We start from the raw sequence: 12,806 nt of genomic DNA on the forward strand, positions 1-12,806 counted from the left end.
GGCTTTTTTTTTTCCAACTGCACTAAAGATAGCTTTGATGGCAGGATAAAAACTCAGAGGAATACCAAAATCTGGGTACCTTAAAAGATCTAAATGTAAGATCTGGCAACAGTGGATTACCAACAAATAACTGATTAATTCGGAGGAAAATTGCCCATAAGAACTGATAATATAAACATAATCATATAATACTATCATAGTATTTCATGCACCCTTAAGAGTATATACCGTATTTGCTCGCCTATAAGACGCACTTTTTTTCTTTGAAAGTAGGTCTGAAAAATAGGGTGCGTCTTATACGCCGATACTCAGTTTTTTATTACTTTCACATCTGGACATTTTCTCTGTTCCGAGTCACTCGATTTCTTTCTTGCTTCCTTGCGGTGTGTGAGAGCATTCCACTTACGTAGAGTTCAGTGGATCAAAAGGCTGGATGGATGGAGGAATGAAGTTATGGATAGATAAAATTTGGTCTAGGCACCCTAGCAGACTGTTGAAGAAGCCTGCCCTGCTAGTATGGGACCAGTTTTGTTCTCACAGAACAGAAGATGTTAAAAATAAACTCAGTTAGCTGTAATTCCAGGAGGTCTAACTAGTCAGCTTCAACCTTTAGATGTCTGTATTAATAAAGCATTTAAGGGATTTATGAAGGAGAAGTGGAACAGCTGGATGCAGTCTTCAGATTTTGAGGCTAGACCATCAGGAAGAAGGAAGAGGCCTAGCATTTCGCAAGTTTGTGAGTGGGTCAAAGCTTCATGGGATGCTGTGAAAACTGAGACAGTGGGTAAATCATTTAAGAAGTGTTACATGAGGATTCAGATTCTGATTTAGAAGAGATTTCAAGTGTCTCTTCATTTAGCTCTGGAGATGAATTTCTGGGTTTTGACGAAGAAGATTAAAAGGTGGGTACTCTTTCCTAGTTAGATTAGATATTTGTTGAAAGTAGACCTAGTTATTACTTTATATTTGAAATACTGTAAATTCATTATAATATTCAGTGATAAAGTTTTTTTCCTAAAAAATGTGTGCAAAAAAGGGGGTGCGTCTTATACGCCGGCAAATACTGTAATTGGAATTTGATGATGATTATTTTTTCTTTTTAAGCATGTGGGTAGGTATCATGTACACATTGTGTGTGACTGTTTATGTGTATACAAAACAAAATCCCTGAGTGATAAGATAAATTTACTGTTAACTAAATTGAGTAGGAAACTCAGTTCAAAGGTTAACCTTAAAAGCCAATTGTTAGTAAAAATAACAGTTGCATTTTTTTTGGATCTTTTGTCAGAGTTTGTTATTTGAAACTCTTGGTATCTTTAAATGGGATCTAGTTAAAACTTGCAGTTATTTTTTGTTTTCTAGTGCCTTTCAAGAATGGTTTTATCAACCTGTCATTAAGTGATGACAGAATTTTAGCATGAGTTTGACATGCTAATTTCTGTGCCTACTCTATTATGCTTTGGTGTTTGATTTGCATCCTGATAATTCTTCATTTACAGAGGCAAAATATTATTATTATTACACGACACCTCCAGGGAGTCCAAAGACTCATCGACGGAGGGCACCTGCTTTACAACTCTGTTTCCACCACTCATCCACCGACTGACTGCAACTACACCAATGCCATCTACCACCACTAGTATTTCCACAGACAATCAAATATCCATGCCCACGGCGGAATTCGAACCTGCAGCCTTTTGGCTGGAGAGAGAGAGCGTATCCATAAATATTGATAATTAAAATTAATTTCTTGTATCATGTTGTAAATAACTAATAAACAGCTATTTGAGCATGTTTAACTAACACATTAGTTTAAATATTCATTAGTCATACTATTCAGTGGGAGTTTCATAGTGATAAGTTGAAGGGAGTGAAGCTGTTGATCATGGGTGATTTGTTTATCAGAAAAGATGAGTTGTGAGTAGGGATGAAACTAGGCCCTGCACAAATATATATATAAAGTGCTTGCCTATGTCTTTTTGCTGGAAACTGGCAGCTTTCTCCTCATAAAACTCTAAGTGTAAAAGCCTGTTCTAAATAAACGTGTATAGCTCCTTGAGTTTTATAAAGGCTTTTCTTTTAAAAAAAAAAAAAACTGACAAGTGTAATGTCCAAATGGTCATTACAGTCATTGAAATAATTACACCATCAGTAAGAAAGCTGTTCATTTTCCTTCCTAATTGCTTGATTGTAAATATAAAGGCAACTTATTTGCTTTATTGTAATAGCTGTGGTCCACATCTCACTCTACTTAGATTTAAATATTATCAAATATATTAAAATTTAAATATAATAAAAAGTTGGTTGGCCTGTGTAGCCCTGTGGGAATAGTGCTAGATGCAAGGAAAGGCAATTCTGATTTCAATTCTAGTCGATGACTAGAGTAACTTTTTTTATGCTTTCTTCAACTGGTTCCCAAGTTAGTTGATCTCTGGCATGGGCAAGTGGTTTTTTCTCCTGGAAACTTAAATCCAACTTTCAGTTAATATCCTATAAACTCAAGAAAATAAACTGTAGGACTCGTGCTATTTTGGACAATAATATATATATATATATATATATATATATATATATATACACAATGGCACGTTGGATAGAACAACTTGAAATAAATACGTTTTTTATATGTCAATTATGTATTGCATTTTTACCTGTGATTCTGTTTTTTAGAAACTTCAATTTTTATTATTATTTTCTACCTTTAGTGGATACCTGATTAAGGCTGTAAAAAGCTGAAACTAGTTGTATCGTTCTCATTAAAACTTAATATTTTATCTCAGTTTAAAGTCATTAAATCTCTATTTTAAAGTGTATCTCATAACAACCAAGTCGAAGCTCTATATATACAGGGTGTTCGGGATAAATTTGACATATTTATAATTAATTATATTTTTCCGTAAGTTACATGTATTAACACACACTTCTCTTCATTTAAAAGTTTGGACCCTTCTTCATTCATATACAAGATGTCAGAAAGGATGGATAGCTGGAACCCACCTGAATCATGGAAGAGAATAACTTGTATCATGATGATTCGTGCCCGCCATCAAAATAAGGATATTACGACTGCTGCCCAATGCTCCCTGAATACAGTAAAAACAATCAGGCATGAACTAGAGACTTGCAATGGTGACTACGAGGATGTAGCAAGAAGAAAGATCCCTAGCAGACGATCTGATTGCGTTCGTACAGCAGAATTCCTCGCAAATCTGCAGGAACAGGTGTTGAAGAACCCTGGCATTGGAATTCGGGCTTTGTTCGTGGAGTTGCTAACTGTAGTCAAGCCCTGGATAACAAGGGTAGCCAATGGTAGGCCGTATGTATGGCAGCAGGATTCGGCCCCTTTGCCACACCTCTGGGAAAAGTCAAAAATGGTTGTCTGAAAATTTCTACGACTTCACCAGTCCAAATGTTTGGCCTCCAAACTCCCCAGACCTTAACCCCATGGATTATTTTGTATGGGGCGCAGTTGAAAAAGACACCAATCGCACTTCCAGTAATACAAAAGCCCAGTTAATGGATAAAATTAAAACAGTTTTTGCGGCCCTTCCCAGGGAGACTGTAGCATCAGCTTGTTCGAGGTTCCGAAGCAGAATTGAAGCTGTGATCGATGCTAATGGTGGTTATTTTGAGTAAATCTTGTTGATAGTATTGTAATTAACTCTGCCTGTAATGTTTTTTTGTCAATTCATTAAATTTAATAGATACAAAGAAGATTTTCTTTTTCCTTACGAAACTGTCAAATTTATCCCGAACACCCTGTATATAGTGTTAGGGACTACAAGGTGACAGCAGTTGTCTAACATACTCTTTTCTGGGGGCAATTAAATTCACCAATAGTCTTTGGCTAGCTATTGTGTAATTAGATAAGAGTGGAGGCTAGCTGTCCGCTAGTCTTAAAATGTTAGGGCTAAAATGGCCTCATCTACTTCCCTTGGGACATTAGCAGATTTATTTTTATAAGACATTGTCAGTTTAATATCTTTCAGTAAACATTAGTGGTGGAGAAATGGTAGAGAGAGAGAGAGGAGGAGGAGAAGGTCATTTTAGTGTTGTAAATATTTTCAGATTACTGATATTACACTGAGAGAAAACATAATGGATCTTTTAAAATGAGATTTTTCAAAATATATATCTCCAAGTGAAATAAAGAAGAAAAGAATTTTTTTTCAATAGGACCTAGTAAAGGTTATTTTGAATTATGGCCAAAGCAACTAATGCTATGAGGCATATGTATTATGGCACACAGGCTTTATAGCTATATTAAGTGCATATATTCTTTTGGCAAGTTCACCTGTTTTTTGGGAGCAGAAAAACCCACCACCTCCATGTGAAATTGTCTAGGATGTGAGACAGAACTTAACCTTTCCAGCCAGAAGATGTCATTGTTACTGACTGAGCTATAGAGATGTAGGATCTGTCCCAACACTAGTCTATTTTGGATTGTATAGTATATCCACTCTCCAGCCAAAAAGCTATGGGTTCAAGTTCTGCTTTAGTGTGGATATTCATGAATGACTTTAGCTGGTAGGCAGTTTTTGTCATCTGGTGTATATCTTCCATCCTGCTTATTATGGGTCAGAAGTAGCTTGAAAAAAAAAAAGCACCATGTTTTTTTTGGTAGAGTAGCTAAAGCAACCATGCTATTAGCAATATATTGTAATGTATTTAGTAAAAGCTGGATAAAAGAAGCTGATGGAGAAGCTGAATAAGAGAAAGGAGCAAATGGGGATGCAGAAAATATGATATTCTGATGAACCATGAGTCTTGTTGAAATTAGAGAAGGGAACATGGCATCGTAAATAAAATGGTTGTTGAAGAAAATGTGTGGAAGTGATAGCAAAAAAAAAAAAGTGATTGACAATAAAGCGTTCAATAATAATGTAGATAAACATAGTGCAATGGTTGGTAAGTAAAGTACCTTTTTATTAATTGCCATACAACATATAGATAATAGCAATGATGTTTTATACAAAAAACACACTATTAAAATTCTGAGAACCTATTGATCTCAGTGTTTCTATAACCAGGAAGCTAATTTTTAAAACAGTGCATTTTTTTTTTTGGTTTCAGTGACTAATTTCTTAAAATTTCATTATCATCATCATCATCATCATCAAATTCCTGCCATGTACCCTCAAGGGGTGTACAGGATATGATAGTACTACATGAAAAAAATTACATCATTATTAATTTCCTATCTACAATTTTCCTCCAAATCAGTCTGTTACTTGTCAAGACTCCAACATTATCAGATCTTATATTTCTATCGTCTAAAGCACTTTGTATCGTATCAATCCACCTATATCTTGGCCTTCCTCTGGGTCGTTTTGCTGCCACCCTGGCAGAGAACACTTGTTTTGCTAATCTTTCCTCTCCCATTCTATTTAAGTGACCATACCACCTGAGATTAGCTCTGCTAATGCATTCCTGGATGCTGACAATGTCAAGTTCTTTCCTAACATCCTCGTTTTTAATACGATATTGCCATTGATGCCATCTGTTCACGCCTATAATCTTTCTCAGGACTCTCATATCTGTGGTCTCTAGTCTTTGGTCAAGTGTTTTACTTCTGACCCAGCTCTCAGATCCATAAGTTAAAATTGGTTTGAACACTGTCTTGTATACAGCTAATTTAGTGTTCCGACTAATTTCTCTCTTATTCCATATGAATTTATTCAATTGACTTCCCACCATACCAGCTTTGCTGATTCTGTTGTCTATTTCTATATTTAATTTACCATCTTCAGTAAAAATCGTGCCTAAATAGCTGAAATGTTTTACTTGTTCCACAGGTTCTCCATTCACAACACAGTTGACATTTTCAATGATTCTGCCTATTTTCATTGTCTTTGTCTTTTTATTGCTGACCTTCATACCATATCTATTACAACAGCTATTCAATTTAGTCAGAGAATCTTGCAGACTTGTAGCGGATTTATTTAGAAGTATAACATCATCCGCATAAAGCAAAGAGCTGCCATTAACATCTCCAATTTTGATATCATGTTTAATACCACTTTCCTTCATAATGTGATCCATATAGATAATGAATAACAGAGGGGATAATGTACATCCTTGTCTCACACCAGATTTAACATTAAACCATCTTCCTGTACTTCCTTCAATTCTGACAAAACTTAAATACAGATCTTTGTTATATTCCCATGCTTTCTCGACTATTTGTCGTAAAGCGAAGATCTGATCCTGACAGCCTCTATTTGGCCTGAATCCAGCTTGTTCTTCACCAAGCTTTTCTTCCACAATTCTTCTCAACCGTTTCTCAAGTATACTTGCATAGATCTTGCCAGGAACACTCAGTAGGGAAATACCTCTGTAATTCTCACATGCAGTTTTATTTCCCTTTTTATATATGGGTACTATGAGAGCTCTACTCCAATCATCGGGAATTCGTCCCTCTGTCCAGGCTTTCTGAACTATGCAGTGCAGCAACTGTAATACTCTTATACCACCATACTTCAGCATTTCTGGTCGAATATCATCTACTCCTGCTGCCTTTCCATATTTCAAGCCTTTGATGGCTTTTTCTACTTCAAGTATGGATATGTATTCCTGACTGCATGCCTGGTCAGTGTTTTTTACCACTGTGCTATCATCACTGCTTGTTTCATTTAGCAGTTTTTCAAAGTAATTACTCCATACTTCAAGGATATCTTTTTCTCCCGTTTTCATGTCACCTTTATCATCTCTAATTCCTTTTACTGCACTCTTTCCCCCATTCTTAAGCTTCTTCAACAACCTCCAGAATATTTTGCCACCCTCTTGATATTTATTTTCTATATTCTTGCCAAAGTCCTCCCATGACTTTTGTTTAGCTAGTTTTACACAGTGTTTAGCATTCTTGCATTTGTCTCTATATTCTCTAAGAGCACAAGCTGACTTATTTGACAGGAACTTTTGGTATGCTTTCTTCTTTTCCTTCACTGCCTCTTTAACTTCCTGTGTCCACCAGGGAGTTCTGATTTTTTTATCCTTACAAATAACCTCACCACATGCTTCTCTGGCAGAATCAATCAATGTTTTCTTCAGAGTTTGCCACTGAATATCCAAGATTTGATTCCTGTTCTCAAACTCTTTCATTTTTTCTTCAATAATCTTTGTGTATTTTAGTCTACAGTTCACATCTGAGAGCTGCTCAACTTTTATTCGCTTTAAAACTTTCTTACATGTTATTCTTTTCAATATGAAATTTAATTTTATCCTGCTCAAGACTAAATAGTGATCACTTCCAATTTCAAATCCTCTGTACACTCTGGTGTCCTGCACCAGGGAGAAAACATCACTATCAACAATAACATAGTCAATGAGACTTTTCTTATTCCTAGCCTCTTCTCTCCATGTGAATTTGTGCACATTTTTATGTTGGAACATGGTGTTAGTAATGACCAGTCCATGTCCTGAGCAGAAATCCAACAGATATTTGCCATTATTATTAGCTTTGCTCTTTTCTCCAAATTTTCCCAAAATATTTTTGTATGTCTCACAATCATTTCCTACTCTGCTATTTAGATCCCCAACAAGGACCAACTTTTCATTTTTCATTGTGTCAGTTGCTTTTTCTAAAGCCTCAAAAAATTCCTCCACTTCTACCTTAGTAGAACCTTCTGTGGGACCATAGGCACAAATAAGTCTCATTGTCCAGTTCCCCATTCTCATATTTGCCCACATTACTCTACTTGAGACTGCCTGCCATTCAAGAAGATTAGCCTCGTATTTTGTGTTGAATACTATGGCTACTCCTTCTTTTCCTTGATTGTCATTGCCTGAATATAACATTTTGTATTTATTGCTCAGATAGAGCTCACCAGTTTTGGTCTTTTTTGTTTCAGTCACCCCTATTATGTCGATCTGGTATTTATCTAATTCCTCCGCTAGCTCCATTTCTTTGCCATTCAGGCTTCTTACGTTGATAGTACCGATCTTTAACTCTGGTGATGTTGAGTTGGGGTTTATTTTCAGATTTGTTCCAGTAACTGACTTTTCGCTGTTCGCCCTGGTTCCCTGGCGAAAACAACGGGGGCCTTGTTTAACCGGGCGACGCCCCAGCCGGCATGAAATTTTGTCATGTTGTACCATCATTCTATATTTTGGTTGGTGCTTAAGGGTCAAAGCTGTATAACTGAGAGGAGACCTCCACATAGCCTTTAAAGGAATGCGGAGAACCGACCAGGGCTTCTGACCTAATGTCCAATCCTCACCTTCTCGTGGTGCAACCTGTTGGGTATCTACTTGGATACTGAACGGACGAGGATGGGCTGGCAATTTGGGATTTAGCCGACCAAATTGTATTCTTATTGGTTAAAATTTCATTATATATTTTTAAAATATTTTATAATACATAAACAACTCTTGTATATTGACTGATTATTCCAAATATAAAAATATAAATAGTAAGTAATAAATCCAGAGTAATTTATTAAAAAAGGGTGGCACACCGTTTGGCAACTCCTATAGGTAGAGATGACCTGCTAATGCTTCTGCTTGGTATCTCAACTTGGGCCTGGCTCCCACTGAAGAGACCTCAATAAAGGTCGAAACTAGTCTGGGTAGTGGCCCTTCCCTTAATGCATAACATTAGACATATCTGCAAGGAGATGTGTTTTGTTATTATAGGCGATACTGAGACAGGAGTGTTGATAGTTTGCTCCACCTTTGCAACGAGTTGCCCTGGTGTTGTACCACCTTACCCCAGTCCCGAAGATACTTTCAGGTGCAAACTTTGTTTGCTCACACTTGGATAAAGGATTAAACTAAATTTATTATAGTAAGTAATTTAGAAACAAAAATTATTAATTATAACAAATTTGAAATAATTTTCCAGTAAATAATGACTTCTGTTTAAAATATTGATAACTATCAATGCATTAGGTTCGCATAGAAGATGATATAGTTGTTACATCTGATGGGATGGAACTTCTTACTTGTGTGCCACGTACTGTTGACGAGATAGAATCCTTAATGGTAGAAGGACGGCAGTTAACAAGTCACTTTCCTCAGCAAAAGCTACAACAGTAAAGTAATGTAAATAAATTTATTTATTTTATTTAAGCAGACTTTAATTTGTTTAGTTAGTAATGCTTTCTATACAAGGTATAATAGTATTTCCAAGTGATATAATGATTCTGGTTAATTTTAATAGGAATTATGTAGTAAGTCAGTTTTAATGGTACGGTGCCTTGAATGTAGTATGCATACATTAGAAGATGTAGATGTTTATGTAGAGAAGCTGAATTAAGAGAAAGGAGCAAATAGGAATGCAGAAAGTATGATATTCTGATGAACCATGAGTCTTGTTGAAATTAGAGAAGGGAACATAGCATCATAAATAAAATGGTTGTTGAAGAAAATGTCTGGAAGTGATAGCAAAAAAAAAAAAAGTGATTGACAATAAGGCGTTCAATAATAATGTAGACAAACATAGTGCAATGTTTGTCTACATTATGATGTAGACAAACTATCAATGATGAAACTAAGATGGTGAGCCAGGTTAACATCAAACAAGCTTGTCTATTGACGATAAGATGCAAGAGTGAATGATAGCGAAAAAAATGACGTAACATTTGAAAGCCCAATTGATGAAGTGGATGCAGAGTGAAATGAAGAGAATTGTAGATAGTATGGAAGACTGAAGATGACAGAAATGAATGTTGCTAGTATGAAAGAGATAATGAAAAAACTCACGAGTGGCATTTTATGGGGATTCAATTATTGCAGGAGTGGGAAATAAGAAGATGCAGAAGGTTTGTTTTCTGGGAGGTAAAATGAATACAGTGACTGAGGCATATGAAGATAAATAAGTGAGCAAAATAGTTGGTAGTGGTAGTAGGAATAAATGATTTGATTGGGAACAAGGAGAATGGAAAATTGGATATCAGAAGGCTGTTGAGAAGGATAATAGTGTAATAGGAAAGGTAGTGAGTGTGTTTGCACAGATATGACAGTGATGAGATGACTCAGAGAAGAAGAATTATTATTATTGTACAGGCATCTCCATGGAGTCTTGAACACTCGTTGTGGGAGACCAATTTATCCACACAGTGAATAAATTGGTCTCCCACTCAATCTATCATTCCTCCCTCTCCTTGAACCCATTAACACCTTCATTGCCAAGCTGAAAACTGGAATTTCATGTGGTGGCCAAATTTTTTATATTTTTTTATTTAGTTAGCAGCGTCCACGCGATAACGCGTGATCGGCCGTTTGGTGAGAGCCTGTACCACTCGATATCGCGTGATTGGCAATGAACATGTTAACAGACAAAGCACTAACAACTGACTTTAGAAACCCATTCCATTCATTCATAACTCTCCAAGTGAAAAAATCTAGTCTTCATGCCCTTACTGACCACACTTTTACTCAACTACCAGGGATGACCTCTTGTTCTGTCCCCCTCTAGCTAAGTGCTGAAACATTTCTCCTACATCAATTCTATAAAACTCTTTAAGTACCTTAAATGCTTCTCTCACACCTGCTTTTTTTTTGCCTATCAACCAACTTCTTCAGCCCGCATACCCACAACCTATCCTAACAGGAAACATTCCACAGAACACATCTTGTTGAAAGTTTATTTATCACTAGGTTTGACTATAATGAATTTTGTTTAATCCTTTATCCCAGTGAGAGCAAACAAAGTTTGCGCCTGAAAATATCTTCAGGACTAAATATAGTGTTGTACTATCTTACCGAGGTAAGTAGTGCAACACCAAGGCAACTCGTGGCAAAGGTGGAGCAAGCTACCAACACTCCTAACCCAGTATCTCCCATAATGCAAAACACATTTCCTTGTGGATATGTATACTGTTATGCATTAAGGGATTGGCCATCTACCCAGACTAGTTTCAACCTTTATTGAGGTCACCTTTGCCACGAGTTGCCTTGGTGTTGCACTACTTACCTCGGTAAGATAGTACAACACTATATTTAGTCCTGAAGATATTTTCAGGCGCAAACTTTGTTTGCTCTCACTGGGATAAAGGATTAAACAAAATTCATTATAGTCAAACCTAGTGATAAATAAACTTTCAACATCTTTCTCTGAATCCAGAGTAATTTTTAAAAAAAAGGTGATAAACCTTTTGGCAACTACCATAGGTAAAGATGACTTGCTACTGCTTCTGCCTGGTATCTCCAGCTCTGGGCCTGGCTCCCACTGAAGAGACCTCAATAAAGGTCGAAACTAGTCTGGGTAGATGGCCAATCCCTTAATGCATAACAGTATACATATCCACAAGGAAATGTGTTTTGCATTATGGGAGATACTGGGTTAGGAGTGTTGGTAGCTTGCTCCACCTTTGCCACGAGTTGCCTTGGTGTTGCACTACTTACCTCGGTAAGATAGTACAACACTATATTTAGTCCTGAAGGTATTTTCAGGCACAAACTTTGTTTGCTCTCACTGGGATAAAGGATTAAACAAAATTCATTATAGTCAAACCTAGTGATAAATAAACTTTCAACATCTTTCTCTGAATCCAGAGTAATTTTTAAAAAAAAGGTGATAAACCTTTTGGCAACTACCATAGGTAAAGATGACTTGCTACTGCTTCTGCCTGGTATCTCCAGCTCTGGGCCTGGCTCCCACTGAAGAGACCTCAATAAAGGTCGAAACTAGTCTGGGTAGATGGCCAATCCCTTAATGCATAACAGTATACATATCCACAAGGAAATGTGTTTTGCATTATGGGAGATACTGGGTTAGGAGTGTTGGTAGCTTGCTCCACCTTTGCCACGAGTTGCCTTGGTGTTGCACTACTTACCTCGGTAAGATAGTACAACACTATATTTAGTCCTGAAGATATTTTCAGGCGCAAACTTTGTTTGCTCTCACTGGGATAAAGGATTAAACAAAATTCATTATAGAACACATCTTGGTTGCTCATCTCTGCAGCCTCTCCACCATTTCCTCATCTCCAAGAAACTTGGGAGACAGACCTGAGCACAGTAATCCAGATGTGGACATATCAAGACCTTATAAAGGGGAATAACAACTTTCTTATCTCTACTTGTTAATGTGTTCTTCAATAGCCAAGTAATCTTATGGACTACCTTAGCAACCCTAAATGATATTTCATGTATCATTTATGTACAAATTAATCAGTAGTGGTCCTTGCACTTAACCTTACGGCACATTACCTCCTCCTCCATATACCACTTTTTGATATATGTCCAAAAGCCACCCTCTTACCATGTAACCAGTGTCCATCCCCATTTGTTCTCATTTGCATAACAGAGTTCCATGTGGTATTCAGTCAAATGCCTTTCCAAAATTCAGCAGATCATGGTGCTACCATTTACCTTATCCAGCTCGGCTGTCATTTCATTATAAAAAGTTATTAAATTGCTAAGGCATGACTGACCTTTCACAAAGCCATGTTGCCCCTCACAGAGTGTCATATTCCTATCCACTCCCTCCTGAATTTTCCTTTTGAGAAATTTTTCCCCTACCTTTACAACCACTCCAGAAATACTGATTGATCTATAATTTGCTACTGCAGTCTTAGAACCTCCCTTATGCAAGGGAATTATTTTGCTCTCTTTCCACTTCCTTGGAACTCTACCACAGTTGAGACTTAAATTAAAGATCCTAGTTAGAGGCATTGCCATTTCCCTTACACATTCCCTCAAAATGCGAGCTGATATCTCATCTAATTCCACAGATGCATTCACATTTAGATTTTGCAATATCCCAAGAACTTCTACCTCTGTTTCCACATAAGTCTCTGTCACATATGTCACAGCATTAGCCTCACTTGTGTGATATATCCTTGCAAAGTGGTTATTCAGTA

General features: G+C 36.8%; 1 protein-coding gene across 3 annotated transcripts in view; it reads left to right on the forward strand.

The window, feature by feature from the left end:
* Positions 1-12,806, forward strand: part of Dip-C (dipeptidase C) — a 400,748-nt gene that overhangs the window by 348,891 nt on the left and 39,051 nt on the right. For 2 of the 3 annotated variants that reach the window (XM_090391828.1, XM_090391843.1), the window contains exon 16: positions 8,890-9,042. In XM_090391828.1, the coding sequence (XP_090247954.1) occupies positions 8,890-9,036 (147 nt within the window). In that variant the 3' untranslated portion in view covers positions 9,037-9,042. The remainder of the gene's footprint in view (positions 1-8,889; positions 9,043-12,806) is intronic. The other variant, XM_090391835.1, reaches the window with a different exon arrangement.

This window comes from Typopeltis vanoorti, chromosome 1, assembly GCF_054136105.1.
Source record: "Typopeltis vanoorti isolate ZY-2024b chromosome 1, IOZ_Tvanoo_1.0, whole genome shotgun sequence".
NCBI classification, from domain to species: domain Eukaryota; kingdom Metazoa; phylum Arthropoda; class Arachnida; order Uropygi; family Thelyphonidae; genus Typopeltis; species Typopeltis vanoorti.